This window comes from Camelus dromedarius, chromosome 17, assembly GCF_036321535.1.
Source record: "Camelus dromedarius isolate mCamDro1 chromosome 17, mCamDro1.pat, whole genome shotgun sequence".
Lineage (NCBI taxonomy): Eukaryota > Metazoa > Chordata > Mammalia > Artiodactyla > Camelidae > Camelus > Camelus dromedarius.
The window spans coordinates 24,097,666-24,124,564 of record NC_087452.1 but is presented as its reverse complement, the minus strand read 5'-3'; the positions used below and the strand labels follow the sequence as shown (position 1 = coordinate 24,124,564).

General features: G+C 41.6%; 1 protein-coding gene across 4 annotated transcripts in view; it reads left to right on the top strand.

Annotated features, from left to right (window-relative positions):
• Nucleotides 1–26,899, top strand: part of PTPRG (protein tyrosine phosphatase receptor type G) — a 666,481-nt gene that overhangs the window by 447,362 nt on the left and 192,220 nt on the right. For all 4 annotated transcript variants that reach the window (XM_064496361.1, XM_031470665.2, XM_010980956.3 and 1 more), the window contains one exon: nucleotides 4,834–4,929. In XM_064496361.1, coding sequence (XP_064352431.1) covers nucleotides 4,834–4,929 — 96 coding nt within the window. The remainder of the gene's footprint in view (nucleotides 1–4,833; nucleotides 4,930–26,899) is intronic.

Below are 26,899 nucleotides of genomic sequence, written 5' to 3'. Positions count from 1 at the left end.
TATGCCTCACATGACCATGAGCCGTTTATAGCCTTATGCTTTTTTGAGATATATCTACCTATGACTCAACTTTGGCATTTAAAAAGAAAAAAAGGTTAACCTTTATCTTGTTACTGATGTTTTAGTCTTTCCAAGCACAAATTGTGTCCTCCTCTGTCATAGTGCCTTGTGCATAATAGACAGTGAGCAAATGTTTTTGCTGTTGGAAGGAAGTACAGTGATTAAGACCTTGATTAAGACTGAAACAATTAGATTTCTATTCCAACCCCACCCTCCTTCTTTAAGAGCTTTGTAATTGTAGAAACACTTAATTTCTTTGGCTGTACAATGATGATCATGGTGGTACCTCCCTCACTAAATGTTAATGAGTGATAGTACAGTGCCTGACATACAGTAGGCACTCCCTAAATATTTTAAAAGTAACAACATTAATAAAAATATAAATGGCACTAGTTTTCAGATTTGCTGGTTTCTGTTGATACGGTATAACACAGACAGTGATACAGATTGGAAACCTGGCATGTCCATAGGTTTAAATCAGACTGCAACTAGAATAATTTTAAATGTAAGAGGAAAAATAGAGCAAGGAAAGGTAAATTGGCATTTTGTGGGTAACTCTGTATACATCATGCTAGTACCCTGAAACACAGAGCACTGACTGCTGTCAGCCCTATGCTCACAGAACCCATTGCATCTCCCTCCTGTTACCTGAGTGTTGCCATTCATTCAGGCATTCTCCATATCTATAATTTAGCACGTGCTTCCTGCTCAGTGATGGGGTTTCTGCCCCTGTAAAATTCCATTGTCCAGATGTCAGGTTATGCCACAGTTTACTCCACATTATCTATCACCTTGATCTGGCTGGAAGTGTCCCTGGAGATTTTTTCACTCCAGCCATTCCGCCAGGTAGAACTGAATGATCAGTCCAGGCCTGCGATTCTTGCTCATGAGTGTGAGAGATTTTATGGAACTGGTTGTTCATTTGCACCCTGGTGCCCGCAGTCTACCAGTGGCTTTTGTGGTTGACCTTCATGCAGTTTGTTCCTGTTGTTGGGGAGACTTACACATCTCATAACACCCTTCGTGATGGAGGGACATTCATTTACACAAAGTTGACTCAGCTGTCTGGGTCCTGGTTGGAATAGGCTTACAGAGCCTTCTTGAAAAACCAGAGTGTTCCAATCCCAAACATATTTGGAAAATACTGAGTTAAGGGTGTTTGGTCTTTAAATACCATTTCCTCTAAAAGGAACCAGGGCTCACTCAAGAAATAGCCAATTTTAGGGCTGGAGCAGGGAAGATACAAGAGGAGCCTGGAATTTCTGTGCCAGCTAATAAGGAGGTGCTAAAAATGAAAAATGATGGGAACGTGGCAGAGTGATGAAGGAATCTGTTTGAAGGGTCTCCTACCGGGCAAATCTGAGATGGTTTGGGCATAAAGATAAATACTGGTAGTAACGGATTATAACCCACTGAATAAAATAAAGGCAAAAATAAGTGAGTCTTACTGCTATAAATCAACCGATGGATGAATACATAAACTGGAGAAGAGAAGGCTGTTCCTTACACTATAATGCTGCTAATGCATATAGAAGGAATGGTGGATTTAGAAAGTCGTCAGTGGATATTAAAACTAGTAGATGGAAGTTAGATGAGAAACCGGACATTCATGTAATCTCAAAACATCTCCTTACAGAGTACTTTTTAATTACAAAAGGAACATTAATACCTGTAAAGGAGAGAAGCCTTGCCAACATCACCTTAACCATGTGATCGAGTTAAACACCCCTAATATTAGATAGAATAAGCCCACTTGACATATTCCCTGATACGGTGCACTGTGAAGACATGGTATTACAACTGTGGTCTCCTGCCCAAAACGTACTGCCTGAATCTGATCATGAGAAACCATGAGAATGACCCCAGTTCTACAAAGTAGCTGGCCTGCACACTTCAAACTACCAAATAAAGACAAAGAAAAGGCTGAGTAGCTGTCCAGGATGAAAGTTGGGGGTAGGAGGGGTCAGTATAAAGAGACATGGTGACTAAAGGCAAAGTTTGATCCTAGACTGGATTCCTGGACCAAGAACCAAAATAATCATCTGTACTGGACTTGATTTGGGCACTTGCCAAAACCTGAAAATGGACTGTGAGTGAGATTAATAGTATTGTATCAAGGTGAAATGTGCTCATTTTATTAATTTTGCTGTAGTTATATAAGAAAATGTCCTTATTCTTAGAAATTACGCACCTAAATATGTATTAGTAAAGGGGCATATTTTTCTCCCACCTACTATCAAATGATTCACGGAAAATAATGGTGAGGAGAGTGGGGAGAGAGAGCAAGGAGAATGTAAATGGGGTAGAATGAAATAATTGGTGATACTGGATAAAGGCTGTACAGAACAGCAATAGATGTTTCTTCAGGAGGGTAGTTGCTGTATAGTAAGCGACACTTAGACTCACATGGTGAGAAAGGACACACTTTGGGGAATGCTGACGGAAGGCTCCGAGTACGGCACTTGGGAGCAGATACAGAGAGTTGACGGGCTACTCAAGATACTAAGTGGCCACCCCGCCCCCTTCCAGAGATGTTTCTGGCAAGTAAATCTCCAGCCTGTGCCTTAATCTGTCTCATCACCAATAACAACAGAGTAATCTTAAGTCCAATTCACTCAGCAAAACTCCATCTCCTTACTCATTCTTATATTTAAGATAGCTTTCAAAGTTAACGTAATTCAGTAGGCTACAACCCGAGAGAAATAGCAAGGGAAATTGATATTTCAGACCTATGCTGCTGTTCTCAGTACGAGACATTTTATTACCCTGATGGGTGGAGCCAGGACTCAAAGACACTTTCTAAAAATGAATTTCCTCACCCAGTTGTAAATGAAAATGCCCTTGAAGAGGTCTTAAAGTATTTTGTATCACACACTATTCAGGTGATGCATTAAACAATGCCACCCCTGTTCATGGGCCGAAGAATAAGAAAACCTTCTGTGAACTTACTTCATTTGAGGGCCTGGGTTTTAAAAGGAAAGTGACATGTAATTTTCTGAATATACTTGTGCGGAGTTTCTTTCTTGGTTGAGAAGCATTGTACCCGAAGCAATTCGCCCAGTATTAAACTGTTTTAATCTGCACCTCATTGAATGGATTTTTCTCAGAGTAAATTCATGATGTCTATCGCTGTCCAGACATAAAGGCAACACATTTGTAAGAAGCTGCCGGCATCCGTGGGAATTCATAGTCTAAGTTAAACAAGTCGCCATAAGACAGAATATTCTCCAAAAGAATCCACCTGTCCTTCTCCTGTCCACTTGGGTATCTGACTTTTCCTAGAAAGTGTCCTGGCTTGGGCTCCCTGACTCCACCCTTCAGAGAAGAAATGTCACCTTGTTCTTAGCATCTTACTTCATTCAGTCAGCAGGACTCTTGTTTACCTTTGACCTGTACTTCAGCGCATCTCTCTGACTTCCCTTTCCTTGCTTGGAATTTATGATTGAACAGCAAGTCTCCAAACTCCATCGAGGGTGTGGTTGTTCAGAACATAGCATCATGTCATTTGGACCAGTGGGAAAGTAGAGGTCTTGGAAGAGAGCTAATGATAGAGGAGATGTGATTTTCTGTAAGGGGAAGGGGTCATTCTAGAAGGTTCAATGGAATCATATTCTTACTAGAAATCTTAAGATGTCTGCCAAATGTTAGCTTGTTGATGATGGCGATTTGTTTAGCCCCATCGGTCCAGGCAGTAGGCTACCCACCCTACACTGCACTGACGTATTTGATCCCCACACCCATCCGACCAAGGAGACATGCTTGATTCTATACATCGAGAACTGATGCTTAGAAATTAGCTTCCTTGCCTGAGGTCTCACAGGCAAGTGAACGAGGAAGCTTGACTAGGAGCCCAGATGTTTTATTTTTCTCACGTATGTAGTCTCTCAGGAGTACTCTGAGGTCTGTTTTTGTTCTCCGAATTGTATTAAATATCAAGGAATGTTTAAGCATCAAAATTGTATCATGGTTTTAAGTTGATTTATCTGTGTTCTGCTCTTTGAATAAGAAACCCTTGCCAAATGTAAGAGAAGGTTTTTAAGGTTTGGATGAGAGCACCTGGATTTTACACTCTTCCACTGATTTTAACAAAGTCAGCATTTAATTTTCTGAAGCACTATTAACTGAGTGTCATCATTTCTGCCCAGTCTTCACAGGGGTGGTTAGATGGATTAAGTGAAATCATGAATGAGATGGCCTTTTGCAAACCGTAAAATATAAAGCATTATTATTATAATTACCATTATATTTCTTTGCGGATTGACTAAAATAGTCCATTTGGGCTATTTCATAAAACTCCTGAGAAACCCTCTCAAATTCTCATCATTAGAATGGGCATTGTCTGTAAAGATGTGCCCATTTTAAGCATTTATAATTTCAACATGTGGATTGAATGTCACAGGCTTTGTTTTCTACTTAAAGGTATTTAACTCCACTAAACGTTTGCTTCTTAATAGGGACCGTTCACCATGACATAAGTATTAGGTAATAAGAAGGTATTGGTGTTACTTGTTTTGTGTGGCCTGAAGGCATTGTAGTTAATTGAAAAGATGTGTGTTTTAGTGGTACCTACTGAAGGTGTGTAGGGGTAAAATGATGTGATGTCTGAGGCTTGCTCTCAGATACTTGAGCAAAGAAAAAAATACGGATGGATGAATACATTTGGCAAAATTTTAGTATGCCAGGGAATCGGGGTTGACTATACTGTTCTGTCCACTTGTGCATAGGTTTTCCTAATGTCTTCTCCTCATACACTTCTTAATTGTCCTTTTACAGATGCAGATTTTCTTTTACAATCCAGATGACTTTGACAGCTTTCAAACCGCAATTTCTGAAAACAGAATAATTGGAGCCATGGCCATATTTTTTCAGGTAAGTTAGCAGTGGTTCAAGTTCTTCGACCAAATAGTTCTCTGAGTATTTTTTTTTTTAATTCACCAAATTGTTCCATGTTTAATGAATGCATCTGTTTTCTAGTTCACACCTGTCCAAATGAAAGATATTTCATATTGTCTAATGTGTGATTTAAAATGTAAATAAGTATGTTTAGAAACATAATGAAAATTTTTGCATGAATTATTCTGATTTTATTGCTACTTGACTGGTGCACAGATTGAAGAACACATTTATCATCTAAGTTACTTCACTGCTGAAGCGTTTTGAACAGGTTCGTTCAGCATATTAAGGGGCTGATGTAAAAAAAATAAAAGGTGGTTTTCTTTGGAGCAACTTTAAAATCTGATCTTATTTGCAAGTAGATTACTAAATAGCATTAGTCACTTCTCTAAAGAGATCTCATTTGTTTTCTCCCCCCAGGTAATCCCCATGGTAACTAAAATTTTTATTGAGACCATTTCCAAGTTAGTACATTTATGATCTCCCAGCCTTTCTTTGTCTTCTTTATTGTGTTTGTACTAATGAGTATTCCTGGCTCACGTGTTGGTTCCTTACCTAGAAGCCGAAGTTTGCATCCTTATGTGGATAATGCTGTCCAGGCTCTTTAGTAAGTCAAATCAAATGAAAGTAGTGTTGCTCATGGAGTGTCTTCAGCAAATACCCGAGAGGAGGCCAGGTGCTTTGTCTGTGTGGGAAGGTGCCCTGAGTGGTAGGTGTATGAATTGTCTTTCAGTCTTAAAATTTGCATAAAGACTACATACAGGTGTTCCTTTTACCAGTGAGTCATTGGGATATGGTCTTTCTGACAACTCAGAGGAACTGTTAAAGACTTCAGAACCTTCCTCAACAGGGGTCTTCTGGGTCAGGCTTCTTTGTCATGGAGATGAAGCCATTCTTGTTTGGAGCATGTTAATTTCACTGCCCCTTTTTAGTGATGGACACTCTCCACTGCTTCTCTCTCCCTCTTAACTGCCCCTCTCCCTTTTCAGTCTTGGATAAAGGCTCCAGTGAGAAATTACATATGAAATGTTGAGAAGCCTCATCTCCTATCCAAACTTCAGAAACAGTAAGGGTGATGGTCATCAGCATTGGTTATGACACTGGTTGCAGACAGGTTTCTGACCTCCTAGTGAGCCATGAAGTCATTTCAGTGAGTTCTGACCTGCAGTTTTTAAATAAAGAAATACTACAATATAGAACAGAAAATACCCACGTGTCCCACACATACTAAGGGTAAATATCTTCGTAGAACTTGTTTTTTTTAGTTGTTTATACACAGACATGCATACTAGGTGTGTATTGGTTCATGATATGAAATGTGGGTCTTATTGTGGGTCATGATCAGATACCTTGGAAGTCATCTGTTTGTGCTCCACATTATGCTGGCCTCCCCATCGTCCCCATTGTTTCCCCACACATCTCTTCCTCTGTTTATTTTCATGAATCACAGTAGAGCATGGTGTTCTGAGAGCTTATTCAGTGGAGTCAGAAATACTTGCTTTGAATCCCTTCTCTTCTTCACAGCTGCATAATGGCGATGCAGTTGTCTAAACTTTTCAACCACAGCATCGTTATCTCTGAAATGGGGATAGCAACTTATACATCATCAAGACTGTAGTCATTAAATGAAGTCCTAGTATGGGTTTTGGCATAGAGTAACATTTAGTAAATGCTAGATAAAACATGTATCCATATCCATCCATCTCTGTTTCTTTGGGATGAAGTCCCTGTGGTGTATGTGTCTTCCCTGTATGAACAGAAGTCTGTTCAACAGGCACCACCCTGTTGGAAGTTCACTTGGGTTCTGTTTGGACCCCTTTTGCCTCTGGGGTCACTTGAACTTGCATTCTTAAACAATTCCCACTTACATAGTTAACCTTTGTTCTCTTGGCAAGCTGCTGCTCTTGTTACTGGACCTGTACGCCTGTAGCCCTGCCATCACTCCTGCCCCTGTCTCCTCCTCTGTTGGGGTGACCCATGCTCCGTCCCACCAGGTTCTGTTTTATAGGTCACCCTTCTTCTAGGAAAACAAACACTGAGAATGTTCTTATGAGTGCCAGAAAGTCTAGCTCACAGCACGCTCTATGTAAAAGTTTTCTATTTTTCCAGGCCTATAAACTCATTGTTAAGTAGAAGACCAATAAAAATCTTGGACAGGCAAGGAACATTGGTATACAAATCAGCAAAAAGACCTCAATGTGAAATCTAGATTTTGGATTTTTAAAGTATTTCTAGGACATGAGTAGTACTTCACTGACAAAGAAATTTAATGTATGTTTCTCCTGGTAAGTCCTTCTCCAGATTTTGGCTTGCTGTTCTGTAGACACAAAATAGAGGGCAGATAATATAAAATAGAGTAGGTTTTTTTCTTTTTAGATAGCAGCTGTGTTGAACTGCTTTCTTTGTTTTCCTTATAAGATGCATTTATGCATCTGAGTTCACACTGTGTCAAGCAGTGGAAAGAAGGCAGATTACTGTTACTTTTATTTGGCAGTCTCTTTATAACCAATATTTTGAGATTTTTGTGTTTTGAATCTTTCTATGAGAATGTTAAACTTGAGAGTTTGGTATTTGTCCCCCAGATAGAGAAATCTTGATGTTTATTTTCAAATTCAAATTGAAATTCAGCTTTTGTATTGAAGCAGTATTTATCATTCTTTCAGCACTGATTCAGTGCCAGGTGTGGTACCAATTGCTACCTTAAATATTTAATATATTTATATCATTATAAATTTATAATATAAATATAAAAATATTTATATTATTATAATAATAGATCATAATATATGATAAATGTAGTCAGTTCCTGTCTGGTAGAAGGACCTCGCTATCACTGTCCCATGTGATAATGGCTAGAAAGAGGTGAAAGGGGAAACTCCTCGACTTGTAAAGAGGCTGTGCTCTGACTTGGTGCTCATAAACTCACATGTTCATTATCCAGAGTGACAGGATGGAGATGAGCCATGAGGACACTTCTAGGCAAGGCTACGTTCTGTGTAGATGTTAGAGCCTTGGTGCCATCTTGCTCCGTACACTGGAATAATTTTCTGACACTTTCAAATCTTCCATTATCTTTGTTTCTTTTTTCTTCCTGATCATGTGCCTATTGCTCTGGGTAGTTTTGGCTGTCTGTGTTTGCTGTGGTAAGTTATGATGATGTTCTTATGTTTCCAAAACACTAAAACAAGCACAAACCTAGCAGGCATATGGTTGACCAAGGAAGCGTATGTTGGGCAAGACAAGAGGCTGCCTGCTGGTTGGTGGTCCTGTTGTGTCTCATGGCCATGATTATGATAGCTACATAGTGTTCACAATTTTTTTCTTCAATTAAATGTGGAAGATTTTACATAACATTCCTGACAATGCAGTAATAATCAAGACTTGAGTAGTGACTGTCTACTTTGGAAAGAGTGTGATTTTCCATGGCAACACAATCTCCAGGAGATTTTCTTCATGACTTCATGTCAACATAGCCTTGAGATCTCGACCCCAATCTGGACCCCAGTAACTTTAAATAGTGCCTAACATCTGTTGGTTACAGACGAAGTTGAAGGTCATTCTCAATACTGAAATAAAGTGAGCCAGCTTTTCTCTGAGTGCTTTGTGTGAACACCAGTAAAGGAGGGATCACCTCCGTGTATGGGAGATGACAGATAATGGCAGCCACACATGGTTGTACACACTTGGGCGCACATACCTCTAGAAAGGTGCATTCGCTTCATAGCCACCACTGAGAGGAATGTTTATTACAGCTTTCCAGCATACGTTAGTAACGCATCTGGTGGAAGGAACACCTTTTTTTTTTTTTCTAGTTCACACACATTTGTGACTAACAACCCTCTGAAAGATATAGGGGAAAGGAAGGATGAAGTTCGATTTTAAAGGATTTTTTAAATAAATATGTTAAAATAAGAAATTGGTGAGGGATGGAGATATTTGTTGTTAATCCACTAACGAAAAGAAATAAATGCTTATTTAGCTAATTTATATTAGTACAAAAATTAAAATAATTATTTTCTGTTAAACTAGAACCTCCACTATTCTTTACTAGTTAGTTAGTCCCATGTGAGTTCCTGTCAAAAATGCAAAAATACTGGGGATGGGGGAGGGTATAGCTCAGTGGTAGAGCGTGTGCTTAGCATCCACAAGGTCCTGGGTTCAATTCCCAGTACCTCCTCCAAAAAATATATAAATAAACCTAATTACCTCTCTCCCTTGCAAATTGTAAAATATGAAAAGTCATTAAATTGCTCCATTCTGATAAGATTATACATGGGTTATGTGTTTAAAGAAGTAAGAAATATGAAAACCTATGTTTATAGGAAAGTTGAAATGACAATGGAATGATTAGGCAATTTGTAGAAGGATACTTTGCTTTGAAAATAACTCAAAAAAGATTTAATTAGCTCTGATTTAAGATAACAGATCTTCCTCGACTTAGGATAAGGTTATGTCCTAATAAACCCCTTGTAAGTTTAAAATATCATTAAGACAAAAATGCATTTAATAATGTCCCTTTTTTTTTTTTTTTTTTTTTTAGATACCACATATGAGTGACATTATATGGCATTTTTCTCTTTATGGCTGTACTTCAATTAAAACTGCTTTTAATAGGCCTAACCCACCGAATGTCATAGCTTAGCCCAGCCTACCTGAAACACGCTCAGAACACTTAGCCTACAGTTGGGCGCAATTACCTAACACAGAGCCTATTATTTTAACAAAAAGCCTACCCCAACACTAACACAGGGTTTTGACTATCCCATGGAATTTATTGAACACTGTACTAAGAGGGAAAACAGAACGGTTGTCTGGGTATAGAATAGTTGTATGTGTGTTGGATATTACCCTCGTCTTCCCGTGACTGTGAGCTGCAGCTTGCTGCCCCCGTCCAGCATCAGGAGAGAGGGTCTCACCATATCTTTAGCCTCAGAAAAAAATCAAGATTCAGAGTAATGTGTGTCACTTTCACTCCATTGTTAAGGTGGGGGAAAAGTTGTAAGTCAGGGACCATCTGTATAGAGCGGTGAGTACTCAGTCCTCAGAATGATCTTACTTTTAACTTGGCCTGTGTTATTTTAGATCAAGAATACTCCATCATCACCCTCTGAATTGGGTTCTGATTTGGTTTTTCTTTCTTCCAATCTGTTTCTTCACCATTCCTCATTGAACACTTCCCTCCATTTTCCCATCAGTAACAAAATGCCTTCTAACTGTGCAGCCATCTTAATAGCTTTGAATCTGATGCTCATAGAAGTTTGGGATCCCCAAACTTTTACAGTTTTGATGACTGTGGTTTTTATAGGTTTTATTACTGTGCATTTTTTCTTTTTTTTTTCCAGGAAGTACACAGCTGTCTGTGAATTTATGATGGGGAGGGAGTCTCACTTGCCGTTGTTATTTGAATACCAGCATTTTATGTGTATTTCCTGATGCCACTGAACTTCAGAATTACAAATGCACGGTTCTGTAAGAGCATCTGTATTTAGAAACTTTACTCATGTCATTTTTTTTTTCCAGCTTCCTTGTTAGACCTTTTTTGGGTGTAGTCACTTCTGAATCTTTGCATCAGACACAAAGGTAAAATTTTCTTCATGTCTGCATCCAGAGGCCCAGTCAACAGCATATTTCTTGTACATTGAGGAAGTAAATAAATTGCATCTTGATTTACTTTTAGGTTGTCGTAAAGTATTTCTTTTTGACAACCCGTCTTCAGCAACTCCGTTGAGGCTTCTTCATCCAATGTTAGCTGTTCTGCTTCTGTTGGGAGGGTTGAGCCCCTTTGCACTAGTCACTTTTTTTTCCTATTTAAACTCCTGCCTGCTATCTGACTGCTGTCATTTGGTTTTCCCTCAGGTCTGTCATTCAGTCATTGGGGCCGTCTTCACTCTGCCTTGTCTTCATCACTGAAAGCAAACTTCAAAACTCAGATGTTTCAAAAGTTGCTAACCCATTCTTTATATCACGTCGGTGGTACAGACTGCTTAATTATTTTTCTCCATCTGGAGAAGCTTAGTAATTAAATGAAATGGCAGCACCTGGGATTATTTATAGACGCCGCGAAGGCAGGAGGAGTTCTTGATGACTCATCCATCCGGGGCTGGCGAGGAGGCCCTTTCCTCCACCCCGAGGATTTCACCTTCCCTCCCCCACCTAGGGGAGAAGTGGTTTGTCCTTCCTTTAACCCCTCGTTTCTCTTAGCTTCCCATCTTGCTTGAAAGCTGTTGTTCTACCTGCTTTCCTCTGCCTTTGTACCGTGAGATCACTGACGACTGGGGGGCTTCGCTTACTCATTAACTGCATCTCTTGCAAGTGGCTCCCGCTGTGGCTTGGTTGTGCAAATATTTAACTGAATTTGGTGGAAAGATACTGAGGCTCTAGGGCGTTGATAGGAGAGGAACAAGCTGATTACCTGAGAGCTAAGGAGTATTAGAAACAGGCACCAGGAGGCACAGGACCTGAGAATGCTAGAACACAAACTCTTCCTGGTGGAGGTCCCTGCCTTGTTCCTCTTTTTATCCCATCATCCATCTTTCTCTAGCCTTCACATCAGTGTCTTGACCTCAATTGTTGCTCAGGAAATATGTACTGAGTTGGACTAAGTTATAGGAAATCTTTCAGGATCCTACCACAAGATTAATGATTTGGGTTTTGGCAAAGCATATGTCTAAGTGGCTGTGTAAGCTTCAGCTCAAAAAGGAGGTGGTTATACAGAAGTGTGAGGTTGTTGAGAAGGACATTGAACATGAAGGTTCTAAAATCCTGATTCACTGAGGATGGGGCTCTGACCTGGGGCTCCGCTGGGTCTGACATACTGTTAAAGGGCTGGATCTCCATTTATGCCTGTGCTTGGGGAAAAAGCATCTGGGCTTGAAACTTCTTAAAGGTGTAGCGCGTTCAGAAGCCTTCAAGGAGTGTTTCAGTGCCAAGAATATCTAGCTGTATCTCTGAGAATATTCCTATCGTTTCCCACCAAAATGGTTGTATCTCAGTACATGGAGGATTATTCTGGATTATTCTGCTACTTTTCATTCTAGCTTGCCTCTGTCTTTTTCTTGTGCACTTTCCTTCATAGGGTTAGTTTCAGTGTGTTTCAGTGCATCTGTTTGTATGTTTTTTGGTTTTTTCTTGCTGTAGCTAGTCTTTACGTATCTGTGTTTTTCTTCCTCTTTCTCCCCATTTCTCCTTCAGATTCTGTAAGTGAAGAAAGTGTAACATTTTCTCATTTACTTATCCACACACTCGTAGGCTAACTCACTGACTCACTGTGCAGTACTTACTGAGCACCCCCTCTGTGCCGTGCTTCCTGAACGCAGCAAATGGATCCCCAGAACTGTAGTCTGCCCTCAGAGTCTTTGGGGACCCATAAGTTTTGAAAAGAGTTGACCTTTGAGTCCTTTCTTAACCAGTAACATGCGTTTGTCACTGGGAGATGGGGAAGGACAGATCAGGTCAGGCAGGTAAAACATCAAGCAAGGAATACAGGAATTAACATCGTTATGTGTCTGTATAATTTCAAAGTGATCAATATTTCCATTTTTCTGCAAGGCAGAAAACCCTTCCTTAAAGTATGAACCATCCTTTTTATTTGTGGTGGCCTAAATTGATCTTTTCATGTTTTTAACCATCCTGAGGGATTTTTTTCTCTGTTTAATGAAGAATACATGTTCTATCATTGGTGTAATTTCAACTTTTTTTTTTTTTTTTTCACTTTTAACTGGTCCTGTTGGCCATGTGAAACAAGGGTCCCTCCTCCATAGGAAAAGGTAGAGAAGGAAGGATAGGGATGAAGAGAGAAAGAAGAAAGAGGACGAAGAGAAGGAAGGGATGGAAGGAAGGAGGAGGAAGAGAGGGAGGAAAGAAAAGAGAAAATAGTAGTTATACCCACTTACCAAACACCCCACCCCTCCTTCCCCCAAAAAACCCAAGGACTAATTTTGAGTCCTAGAATATGTGAGTTTGTATTGAGGACTGGTGATGGATTTTTACAGCTTCCTTCTTAGACTGCTTTTTGGGATAATTGAAGTAAACTAATATGATTCTTAATTTATTCCTTTCCAGTTGCCGCTGTTTGAATATCATCCTTCTCACATTTTCCACATCCTTGGTTTTATCCAGTTATAAGTTCAATTCTTTCACTACATTACCTAGAAGTGTAATTTCAGAATGTTTTAGGCTGATTAAGAAGACTTTTTTTTTAAGACACACACACAAATTAAAATACATATGTTCCAATTAAACTATTTTAACAGCTAATTGATTTCATAGGACTTACCATTAAGTGAAGGCCAGGGTCATTTTTAATATTCAGATGCAATTTTGGAATAGATTTGTGGATGTACAACATTGAATTTATAGCCTATCAGGTGTTTTCAGTACATCTCCTGTCTGCAAATGGCCTGTAACTCAAATTTCCTCTTAGTGGACATTACAGAGGACTATTAAATAATTGGCGAAGCATTGCATAATTAAGAAACTTTGAAAAAGACGATGTGGAAATCTTCTTTAATTAAATAATCGCACTTCAAGGATGGTTACCAAGAACTTTGCCTTTGTACATCACTAAATAATGTTTTAGAATCTATCATTTAGTTTGGAATTTAGTTGTTTTGGCCATTAGTTCTAACATAAGTCATTGAATCTGATTGTCATAGTCTCAGATAAACTACTGGGAACTCGGGAGTGATTCCATTAAAATGACAGAAGAGAGACTGGCTCCCTGAGAGTTAAGTGGTTGACCATGGTCCCATAGCTCTTTGAAATCTACTAAGTCGGGAATTCTAGTTTTGTGACTCCCAGTCCAGTTGTCTCATTTTTCTTAGCTTTGATCTCCCTGGAGGGCAATCTCAGAGATGCCTTAGCTAATTAGACCTCTTGGGAGAACTCTGCACACAAAGCACTTTGCATCGCAAGTTTAGAAGCGAGTGGCAACTCTCCTCTCCTTCCCCTAGATTCACTAGTTTTTGAAAAGATGCTTGTAAATAGAATACAAATACTACTAATAAAAGTTACCATTTATTGCAGACTTGATTCATGTAAAATGCTGAAAAAAAGTGCCCACGTTAAACATCATCTTACTTCATCTTCACAGGGACCACCCCCTCGAGGTATTTATTGTGTCCATTTTACAGACTCAGAAGCTGAGGCATGGGACTGTCTTCAGTATAAATTACCCAAGATCACATCATACATGTTGCAGCCAATATTTCAACAGTGTCAGGGTATCTCCAGGCTCTGTGCTGTTAGTGGCAAGCTGAATCAGAAAAGTTGGATATTCTGTTGGACATGGTAGAGAAAGAAGTACGTGCGGCGGTTCCATTTGTTACCATGTGTATGTGTGTGTGTTAGGACCTTTCTTTATTTTGCTGGTTACCTGAAGAGTTATTTTCTTGTAACTTGAAATTGTGTTACTCTTCTTGCCTGTAATTAAATCCTTTGATCTCATGCTAAATTCTCTTAGACTCTATGCCTGTAATTATTTTATAGATTTGACGGCAGCTTTTTTTCTTTTATACGGAGGCCATAAAGAGTATTGAATGGATGGTATTGTTAGATAAGGGTACTGTGAGTGAACAGGGTAAAATTTTAAACAGTCACTTACTAACTTTTTTAATGGAGGTGGTTCTTATGGGGGAGGGGTGCAGGGGATTTTTGGCCCCAGAGGACATTGAGGCCATGTCTGGAGAGACTTTCGGTTGCTACACTGGAGGGCTGGTGCTACTGGCATCCAGGGATACTGCTCAACATCCTGTGATGCACAGGACAGCCTCACAACACAGAATTATCTGACCCAAAATGTCAGGGCTGACATTGAGAAACCCTGCTGTATTTGAGGACATCAGAAGGGTTTGATTTCGATAGATGGGGGCACTGAGATCTGTTCGGCTTATCTGCTAGCTGGTGGCCGTAGGAATAACTAAATAATCCCTTGCCTAAGAATTCCCCCAGTCCCTGGCCAAACAAGGTTTAGTGAACTGGGTTCTAAGATAAGGCATAAAGACGTGCAGGCCAGGATACTCAAATCAACCCTGTTTCTAAGTATTTCAGCTTCACCTCACGGTCCCCTTAAGAGTCCACGGAGGGTATCTGTTCCCAGACACCACAATGATTTGTGAAACAAGCACCAGTTTAAGAGAATATTCTCTTAGACAAAGAAAAGTAAACAAAGGTAAGAGCATGTGCAGATGCCTTTGAACTCGAAATCAGTGGGAGCTGGTTTGAAAAACTCAAAAGATCAATGAAACTCCCTTGTGGAGGTTGTAGGAGAATCTGCCTGCGCCGATCACAGCACTATCTTGTTTCCAGGGTGTCCTTGAAGTATTTTCGCAGGGCAGGATTTTAAAGCTACTAATGCTGGTTTTATTTTAGAGGTTTGTTATTACTTCTTTTGAAAGCTTGTTACCATTTGGCCATCTAGGCAGTGTCCCAGAGGGATGGTGAACCATCTTGAGCTGCATGAATCTTGACGTTAACTCACCTGCTACTTTAAGTTGCCCACATGAGAAGCGTGCAATTCTCTTTTGTTTTCCGGGTTTACGTTAAAACTGCTGTTTTGTTTTTTTGTCTGTTACATCTTCATATATATGGTATGTCTGTCCTTATTTGAAACCCAGAGCTTTTCTCAATGTGTTCTGGACGATTCCTGGCTATTTTGTGTATCTCTGACCCATACCCCCAAAGCACATGTCCTGTGCCCCACATGGATTAATGTAAAGACAGACCAGTTTGCACAGATCTTTCCTGTGTGGTGGAAATCTGTTCAGCCATTTTCACATGACGTCATAACAAACCAGGAAGAGACTTTAATTTTATTTACCTTTATGAGACTTTTCCTGATTCCCCCGGTTATCCACCTCTTCCTCTAATACCTCGATCTTGGTAACAGTGGCCAACTGTGGTGGTTTTCACAGAAGCAATCCTGCAGTTTGTGAAGGAGACAGAGATTACTGGGAGAACTTCTGTTCACACTTCATCCTTCCTGCCTTTTAACTTGCAACAAGTAAGCGCCCAAATGTGATGCCGTAAAAGACCCAGCAGTTGGGGCTTACATTATCTCTTTATTAGGACTGCCTAGCTGGCTTTTGAGAAAAATACTAGCGTTGAATCCCCCTGTTGGGCTTTATGGGCACCAGGAAACATAACTATGCGTTGAATCGCCTGGACACACATTCTGTTGTTTTCCTTAGCCCCTTGTCCTCTCTGAATACGTATTAAGTGATTTTTATGTCTGTGCAAGTTCCTAGGTAGCTGTATGTAAAATCATAAATAGAGCTAATTGATTCAGATCTTGCTTATTTGGAATTTGGGTTTGTCCAAAGCTGAGGTAAGCTGGGACTTACTTTCCTTAGGAAAGCATGGTCTAGGCACATCAGTACCACAGGTAACACTGCAATGAGAGGGATCGCTTAATTTATGGGCATCCACTGGGTCTTATCAACCAATTTTATGTCGTATTCATTTGATATCAGTCCTCTGCTTCTAACAGAGAACTCTTACATATCATGTAAGTGGGTTTGGTGAGGGACACTCGTCAGATCACACTAGTGTGAACCATATATGATAAAATGAAATTCTTTATCTCCGAAACAATACCCAGTTCGGATTCTTAGATAATTCACTTCCTGCGACATCTCAGTCTGAATATTCCTGAGGTCTTACTTGACATTCTGCAGTGTTTTCCCCGGTATCTTGGCATCCTTGCACCGTTCTAATGAGGTTTCAGTGAATTATTTCTATTTTTAGGCACTCTCCAATGGTGACTGCTAGGCAGTAGTTCTGTTTTGTTTTTTGTTTTTTTTTTATAACTGAACCGATGATAAGTTTTAGCGCCAGATGTCTCAGAAATGCAAACGGCTAACTAACACAAAGTGAATTACTAGATTGCTCAAGAAAGGAAATAAATGTTTAGGGCCACATCTGAACTCGGGAGCCTGGCTACCCTCCTTTTTTTTTTTTTTTTTTTTTTTTTTTAAACTGGCCATCAGCCTAAAGCTTTAGTTCCTTTATATTTTGTATTGTGCAGGTGAAAGATGTCCTCATCCCACTAAAATAGTTCAGACAGGTAAAACCCTAAGTCTTCTAAAAAAGAATTTCAATTCTCTTTGAAAATGAACAATGACCAAAAACTGTAGGTGGTAGTTGTAAACCCTGGTCAGGAGGCAGGCCCTCTGCCAATTCCGCCAGGCATTCTACGTGCACTGTCCTATTTAATGCTCATAACAGTCCTCTGAGAAGGAGATTCTGATTCCAGAACTTTCCTCAGATGCTTAGATTCCCTTTGATTATGCAGTCAGTGCCTAGGAAAGACGTTGGTAAGGGTTGGGATTTTGAAGTGAAAATTTCCATGCTAAAATTCTGACTTGCCACTACCTAGCTTTTGTTTGTTTTTAACAAGTCTATTCCCTCTCTGCTCTGCCTCAGTTCCTTTGTCCATAAAATGGGAATATCCCTATCTCATGGGTTTGGTGTGAACTTGAAATCGTGTGTATGAAAGCACTATGGAGCAGAATCTGAACTATGCTGTAAAATGTGTCATATTCTAGCCAATGTAAATAAATAGTAATTTGGATGATGTTGATAATAAGTAACAACGAGAGCTCACATGCTAAAATAAGGGGGAATACTTTGAATGATGACTTCCCTGTATCCTGAAGCCCAGCCCAGAATAAGACACGTTAAAATACTCATGTTACTTTGGGTACATCAGGTGTGTGCATCCTCCCAGTCTGCTTGCGGACTTGTTCGGGCGGAGGGTACTTCAGCTGTCTGATTGCCTTGGCTGTGAGACAAGGTTCTGAAGTCTAAGTGTCGTCGTTCGTGCCGTAGCTCAGTAATTCAGGAGGAGGTAGCCAAATTCAGATTTCCTGAAGGAGCATCTACAAGTCTCTCTTACCACTTTAAAGAGGAGCTGAAGTAATTAGTTGTTATACCTTGGATGGTGAAATAAATAGTTATTTAATTGGAGCAGCCAGTCAGCTGGGAGAGAAACAAGTAACATGCTGACCACGTGAGCCCAGATGCCTGCACGTGGTGGCTGGGAAAGGGGGCTTTGGAAGTAAAAGGGCCCCATCAGCTCTTCCCTGGCCTCCAAGTGACTGCTTAATTCCTCATAGTGACTTTCTCTCCAGTGTCAAAGTTGTCGGCCAGGCAGCCTTTATGTGGCCTGATTTGTGCTGGAAATATATCCTCTTTTCTAGGACTCCTTATTGGCGTCTGCCAGGTCAGAGGCACTGCCAGCAATACTGGTGTGATCGTCAGAGATTTTTAAGTCCCGTGGCATGTGAATGATCGCCTGTGCTGGCGATCCATTTCCTCTGCCCCTGTGTTCAGTGTGGGCTGAAGGTTGGGTTGTGAGGGGGGAATGCTTCACCTCCTGCACTTCGGCGGTTGTGACTCTGTGTTCCACTTCGTCTGGAGAGATGTGATCAACCCATACACATGCCCCCCCTCCTTCTCTCTTGTGTCCCCTCCGATGCCTTTTTTGTTCATTCCCTTTGCAGAGCTGCAGTGTATTCAGTGGACAGCAGTGTCCAGAGAATTGGAAAGAGCGTGGTCCCTGTCATCAAGGAAGTAACTCCATGCACACTTGCACATGTGCACACACACTCACCTGTAAGACAAAAAACCTTTGCTTGTTTGGTGTTACGATCTCAATACTTAACCACAGAGGTATTGATTGCAAGCAAGAATCGTTGCTTGAGAATCTGCTTAAGGAAGAAAAGACTCTAGATCTAAGTTGTTTGATTAAATCCTAGTTCTGCCCACCAGTAGCAATAAGCTTCAGTTACATGCACTTAATCTTTCTGTCCCTGAGTTTTCCCATCTGGAAAATGGAGAAACTAGTAGGAGACCAGCCTGGGCGGGTGGTTGTGAGGCGTGTATCAGTTAGCACAGGTGAGATGAACATGTACACGGCACATAGTAGGTCCTCAGTAAATGTGAGCTCTCATAATCTAAGTGATAGCAAGTATTGTCATTTATGCCGCGACAAAAATTAGTCACCAAGAGCAGCAGTTATTCGGAAGGAAGAGCGAAGAACGGGCATTGTGTGAGAGGGGAAAGGCGTTTTCCCCTGGACTGGGGTCGTGCCCCGTTATCTGTGATGTGTTTTTCCTCTTCCTCTCCACACTCAGCGGCGAGAGCATAGAACGCTTGTCCTCAACACTGAGTGCACAGTGGAACCCCTGAGCCAGCTTTAGGGAATCCTGGTGCTTGGGTCCCGCTCCCGGGGTTCAGAGGCTGTTGGTCTGGGAGGTGGCGGGGGCAGCAGCCCGTGTCCTTGCTCTTGCTCCTCGTGCGATTCTTAGGTGCAGTGCAGGCTGAGAGCTGCTGGCATCGCCCGTGACCGGCGCTCGGGGCTCCCCTGGGTTCCCTGAATTGTCCTCCACCCCCCACTCCCATCCGGCTCTGGCAGCTCTTGACTCCTTTGGGTCTTCCTCGGTGGTGTCCTCGTTTTCCTGGAAGAGTTTGTTCCCCACTGCTGACCCCCGATGACCCTCCCTCCCTCCACCCCTCAGGGTAACACCAGTACCAGTCCGATTCCATCCCCATTTTGCTGTGAATGGTGTCAGGATGTGCCACTGTCTGTTGGTGACGCCACCTTGCTGTATTATCTGAGATAATAATCTCATAGGTGGAGGGGGGCCTTATCACCTCTCCCACCTCCTAGTTTGAGCCAGAAGAAACTCACATGGAAGATTTGTTAGTAATGAGGAGGATTGGAAAATGTGACTGGGACCAGAGGCTCCCGCAAGTCTACGTGCCTCTTCCCCTGGAGAAGATAAGCGGGCAGAGCGAGGCCAACCTGACTGGCCAACCTGGGTGCGAGGGGGAGGACTGGGGTCTCAGCTTGGTCAGCTGGGGCTGCTCAGCGCTGGAGGCTGGAGGCTGGAGGCTCACGCGCCCCCTCTGGCCGGGGTGTGGCCGGGGGAGCTGGGAAGCCGGCTCCAGGGGAAAGAAAGGGCTGAGCTGGCGTTTCCTTGGAGTGGCCCAGTGGTAAGGGGGACTTCCCTGACTTGGAGAGGGGCTACTGGAGGGGAGCTGGGAGCAAGGAGTCCGAGAGACAAGAGGCTAACTTCTCCCCAAGGGCTTCTAAATAAATGTGCGTTTGTACAAGTCCCTCCTTCCGATGACCCAGGCGGGAATATGGGAGAGAGAGCGAGTTTGTATGTCCCCTCTCTGCTCTACTATTTCTGCTCATGTCAGGGAGGCAATTTTATGCTTCTCTGGGCTAGTCCATACCCATTATCTCCTTTGATGCCTCAAACTCATGCAGGAGGAACTCCTGCCCATAATTGAGGGAATAAGGGAACAGACGTCCTTGATGATTTATCCGAAGTCACACAACTGGAAAACGGTAGGATTTGAACCTGTTCTTCTTCCTCTGAAGGCTCTTCCTCTCTTCCCAGATCTCTTCCAGGATGCTGCTGCCATCCTGGAAGCCCCGTCCTTTGCTCTTTCTTCCCAGAGTGTGGACCAGCTGGTGGGGTGGGTGCCCCGGTGACTATACCCGGGGCGTAAGGCAATTAGAGCTTTAAAGAAAAGTCTGTGTTGGGGAAACATATTTTTGAGCCACTTCTCCTGCCAGCAGCTCTCTCAAAGTTTGGATGATGCTAAGGTTGTGAGAGCTAAGGGTTTTCTGCTACCTGCCTCCGAAGCATGTGATTTTTAACTGGCCGCCTGTGGAACCTAGCCTCAAGCTCAGTAAACGATTTTGGATGTTCTGTGCTAGGATGTTCCAGGCATGGGCAGCACCTGCTGGAGATCTCAGTAGCCAAGCCAGGCCTCCCCTTGGCCCAGTGTCCCCACTGAGGCTGTCCAGGGCCGATGCTGAGAACTCACTGATGCGCTGGGCTGAGAGGGGAGCGTTTGTCTTGTGAGGCTGGGAGGCTCAGGGAGTCCTCAGTTGGCTGGCGGACCCTTCAGCTGCTGCTGAAAACTTTTTGGAATCCCTGAAGCAGTTCTGCTCATGTCTGGCAGTGTTCTGCCAAGAGGCATTTTTTAATTATTATTATTATTATTATTATTATTATTATTATTATTATTATTAATTACTAATTATTATATTTGACATTCCCGGATCAGGGAGGCTGTCCCTGCTGCAGGGAGCACGTCTGTCCACGGGCCGCCTTTGCCGAGCAGAATGATAATCCACGTTCAGTGCATTGATCCACCAGAAGCATCCCTGCATAGTCGTCATCTCCTCTCTGGCTTTATAAACGTGGCACAGTGTTTTTCTATCGGGCACGTGTGTAAAATCAGCCTGGATCTCCGGCAAAGTACCGTGCCTTCAATTACACCCTTGTTATAAAAGCTTCATTTAAAAATTCTTGGGCCATAAAGCAAAGTGAGAGCAGTGTTTACCATCACAAATTGTTAAGCAGACAGTCTTGGTGTCAGAGGGGACTGTGCTCAGCAGTGATGCTATCAGTTATGGAGAATGTCAGAGCGACATCCCTCATGTGGGTGCAGTGAGACAGAGGAAGGATGTGTAAGAGGAGGTGTTTGCCGTTAGGTTTGGGTGTCTGGGGACTTCCAAGGCTCCTCTGGATACAAAAGGCAGTACTGGGACATTGCCCCAGTACAGCATATCATGTATGCTGCGTTCTCTATGAAAGCAGGGTGTTACTGTCTAGACCTTTCCAGCTTACGTGTGTAGAATGAGCTGACCTTCCTCAGTTTTCATTAAACCAAGTATGTCTTGCAGCCCGGTGTGTTCCAGGGGCCCTGCGGGGCACGGGGGCTGCCTTGGTCAGGGTATACCCACGTGGCCCTGGTAGAGAATAGCTATTAGTCCTATGAGTGTGCGGTAGATGCTAGGTTAAACTTACGTTGTGTCCACTGAAGGAAAGAGACATTCAGTGCTTTGGAGCCCCTCATGTGGATCATGCCCAGTTTAGGGGTCAGGAGAGGCCACCTGAAAAAAACATGGTTGAACAGAATTTCACTAGGTCAAGAAGTGACCTAGGCTCCAAAGGTGAGCATGTGTGATGCCCCCAAGGCGGAAGAACAGAACGTCCATGGACCTGGAAGGAAGCCACCAGGGGTGCAGCCAGACCCCACAAAGCCTTGAAGGCCATCAGCTCTGGACTTTTATGGGGGAACCACTGAGAGACTGGCTGGAGAAGGAGGCTAACTTGGTTAGCATTTTGGAGCAGATCGAGAAGGCTGTGGTTGAGGGCCACGCTGGAGAGAAGCCAAGGAGGATGCGATGTCATCCGTTTGTCATAAAGAAAAGAGATGGTGGTAGCTGGGACCTGGGGAAAAATGATCTCTTTCTATTACCAAGATTGTAGGGATTTTTATGTTCTCATGTAGGAGGGAGAAAATTAGTTTCAGGCTCTGAGAGGCTGCATTTGAAGCAACTTGGTGACAAATGAAAATAACACTTCTGGGGTAGGAAAGCGGGTCAGAAGGGGCTTTATAAATGCTGCTCACGATCAGGTTTGTAGCAACATCCTCACTGTTGTTTTGATGCTGGCAATCTTTCTGCGCTTCATTTTTCACTGCTTTTCACGTTGGACGTTTTCTCCTGTTGTGTTTATGTCTTTACTTGTTTTATGTGCATTGTGCGAGTGTATTGAATGGGCCTTCTGTCTTCGTTTGGTTCCATTTTAATTTTGGAGAGCTGGACAGGGGTGTGATTATGATTATCAGTTTATGGGTGCATTTTGCCGTGCGCTGTCTCTGCAAATACAGCTGACTGCTTTCCATTGTGAAAGTTAATTCTGCAGCCGTGTTGTACAACCCGTAAACCCAGGAATCGAACTTCTTGGGGTTTCATTAGTGGGTTTCTGCAAATAGTCCTTCGATGTCTGATATATAAAAATTACAGTCATCATTCAGAGTATTATATTATCTCTCCACCCTCTGTGTTTAATGACAGATTGATGAGCAGGCTGAAGCCTGATTATAATTATCAGAATAAAAGAACAAATTAGCTGGATGGTCCCTAGCTACGGTGGCCTTTAATGCTGGTCACATTTTATGCTCTGTTAGAATTTACAGTTCCAAAGACCTTCCATCTAGGTTTCGTTTATAGCACAGAAGAATTTTTAAACACGCACAGTTTACCAGCTCACCTTAAAAACAAAGTGAAAAGCCACCCATCTTAAACAAGAAATTGTGGGGGTGAGCTGGCTTAAGAGAACACCATTAGGAACCGACTGTCAGAAACACGAGGAAGCCCGCAGCCGACTGTTACTGTGTTTGTGCATTTAAGCAGAGGGTGAACTCAGATTCTCTTTGTAACTGGTTGCCTTGTTCCATTTAGTCCTGTAAAGGAGATACTGGTTGTAAGGCCTAATGGTGTAAAATGGAGTTGGTGAAGGGTGGCCTTCCCAGTTCCTTAGGTCTTGCTCATGTAATCTTCCAGCTGAGAAGTGAGAATGTGCCTCCTGCTAAGTCAGTTCAGGATGTTCTGCCAAAGGCGCTGTTACTCCAGGCCTGGGACCGTTCCAGCAAAGGGAAACCTAAATAAACCGCACAACAGCACCTAGTGTTCTTTGCAGGGCTCCTGGCCTGCGCATTTCCACATAAATAAATTAACACTCATGAGTAATGGTGTGTTTTTGACACCCTCTTGTTACTGGTCTTTGAATGTGAATTAAAGGGACACACTTCGTTTAGGGGCAAAAGAGGACCCGTCTCCAACACTCCCCCAAATTAGAAAATACCATTGCAGAGTAGGCTCTATTTTAAAAACAAATTTCTAGGTGATATTCCTTATAGGAAATAAACTGCACTCAGTCTTTTCTCTGTGTTGAAAATGCTTGGAAAATAGAATTTCCACAAACTCCAACAGTCCAATAATTAACTTCACTGTATTATGTGTATTAAATAATAATGAATATTATCAATTATGTATTTAATAAATAATATCACTAATATGGTCAGAAAATACCTGAAAACTAGAAATTCATTTCCCCAAAGGATCTCTTTCATGCAATTTCTCTTCTACTATAGTCTATTGTAAAACTTGGGTGAAATTAAATTTATGTATTTTTAATACAGAGAAATGGTGTTGATTTTCCTCTTCAGTCCTCTTTCAATTTTCTATTATTTTATAAGGTACACGAAGTATATTATTTATGTTTTTAGAAATATTTTAGTGGGATGACAAGCATGGCCAGACATTATTATCTCATGAAGAGCTCTCTAGAAGAGGAGGCATTTGAGATTCTCAAAAGCACTTTCAATAAAAAAAATTTTTTTTAATGCACAATATAATGCTAGGAAATTAGCTTCCATCATGAAAGAAGCAGTAAATCTCAGAATAATAATTACTGCCATCATACCTTCCCAGGTCTGAATGGTCGCTCTTTAGAGATTTACTAATCCTAATGAGAGATTATATTCATTATGGATACTAAGCTTTTGAGAGATTACATGACTAATTGGTAAAAGAACTAAAACAAATATTTTAATATCAGTATACCTTTCTGGAGGGCATGACAGTTTATCATGTGCCTTTATTTGTATCGTTTGATCCTTAAGCTGGTAAATAAGGCATTGTGGATTTCATCACACCCTTTATCCTGGCCCCAGCTTCTCTTCTGCTGATTTTTTTTTCTTTTAACAGGTTTGGGGAAAGACAGGTAAGAGGTTAAGTGACTTGCCCCCAAGGTCACAGAGCTTGAACTGACATCCAGACCTTTAGCTTTCATGCCTGTGTTCTTTACTGCATTCCAAGAAAGCTGGCGGGTGTGTGGCTGGTGGCCTTCTCTGAGTTCCATGGATGGATAGGTTGATTGAATGCTCTGGGAGGGCATGCTGAGTATCTTTGTATCTGCTCGCAGGAAGATAGCAATCTTCAGTAGTTCCTAACCTAGGAACTGAATTGGATTTTGAACTTGAAGGGTTGCAGCCACAGACTGTATTCTGACTTTAGGGAGGGGAGAGGTAAAACATAAGAGGTCTTAGAAACAAAAGTACATATCTCAGGGACAAACAAATTCTGAGATGCTGGCTTTCTATGCAAATGTAGAATTTAGAGTTGCTTGAGACAGGAAGTGCCTCTGATGGCTGCCAGCCTACAAATATAGCTGTGTTTTCGGGTTTACTCTTAAAATTGCCACATTTAGGAATTCTCACCATTGGTGGTAAGATTGGGGGTCCTTGTTTGGGATTTGACTATGTAAAGAGGATTTGCTTGTGCTTGTGAGTCAGGGTACTATGTGCTGTAATTCACAGTTGGGTTAGGTTAGGATTTTCATAACCATCTTTCTGCTTTTACTACAAATTCTGATATAAACAAACCCTCATGTAGAATCTGGTGTTTTTTGTTTTGTTTTTTTGTTTTGGTTTTTTTTTTTATTTCTTATCACCTATCACTACATGCAGTAGTCTTTATAAATGGTGTGTTAGGGCTGAAATTTAACCCAAGACAATAACTCAAATTTCAGGAAGCCTTTGGACACCAAAGTGTTGACTACACCATTATTTCTGATCGTGAAAGTTGGTAGAACAAACCCAAATGCCCAACATTTTGGAAATGATTAAATAAACTAGGCCCACCCTGGAGTTGGAATATTGTGTAGCCATTAAAAGTTTTGCTGTATGGGGACTTTTGATGACATAAATCACATTATTACTTAATACTGCTGTTCATAAAATGCCAGTACTTTACTTACAAAACAGAAACAGACTCACAGACATAGAAAACAAACTTATGGTTACCAGCGGGGTAGGGATGGGAGGGATAAACTGGGAGTTTGGGACTTGTAGATATTATTATACATAAAATAGATAAGTAACAGGGTCCTACTATGTAACACAGGGAACTATATTCATTCTCTTGTAATAGCCTATAATGAAAATGTAAGAAGGAATATATATATATACACACACACATATATGTATAACTGAATCACTATGCTGTACACCAGAAATTAACACAACATTGTAAACCGACCGTACTTTGATTAAAAAAATGTCAGTACCATAGGCGAACAAAGCAATTCAGGAAAGCAAGCATGTACATGGTACCTGGTACTGGGAGCGCATCTAAGCCCTGTACGTGTATGGCAAGGCACTGTGAGGCAGATACTCACAGTACTTGTGAAGGAAGTGCATCTGGTCACTTCATCTCTCAGTGAGCAAATGGGTCCAGATGTTGGGTCACACGCCTAGTAAGTGGAAGAATGGGGATTCAGACCCCTGACTCAGCCATTGCTACTGTTCTGCCCAGTGTGATGTTCCTAACAAACGATCTCATCTGTACTGCAGGTGTGTTCACGTGTGTGTGGAAAATTTAGAAAGGCATGTGACCCAATTTCCAGCACTGGGGACCTGGGTGGCAGGAGTTTGGGTGGCTTATTCCTTTTCTGGTCTTTTCTGTATTTTACAAACAGCATGTGATATTTCAGTTATTAGACCATAATGTAGTTTTAAATACGTGAATAAATAGGAGTCTCTACATTTCCCCTGCATTTCCTTGCTGCTGAGTGAAAACCCATCCCCTACACTGTCATATCCACGTCTTCCAGTTTCCGGGCAGTCAGACCACCGTGGCCAGCCTCCTGTACCACGATGTGGCATCACTTCAGTCAGAGAGTAGGTCTGGCCACATACCTAATTTGCCTGGATGTTTTTCTGTTTTCCAATCATAAGCAAAAATCCAAGGGGCACATGGGAGTGTCTGATCTGAATTCTGGATCCCTCAGTTCCCATCTCGTAATTTTTTAGTTGGCTAAAGGCGTGGACATTTGAGCCATGGAATAAATACTAGTAAGGACTTTGTCAGGTAAATAATTGGAGGCAGTTTCAAATGGTGCACTGTTTCCATTGAGCGATGGACGGATGGGTTGTTTGTGCTTTTTCAAGTACAGCCTTTTTTTTTTTTTTCTTTTGCTGGTGAAGTATAGAATCCCCGTTCTTCTGTTGTTTTTCTCTACCTCTCTCCTAAACCATATTTAAATATTTGCCTCTATAAAGTAATTTGCAGTGA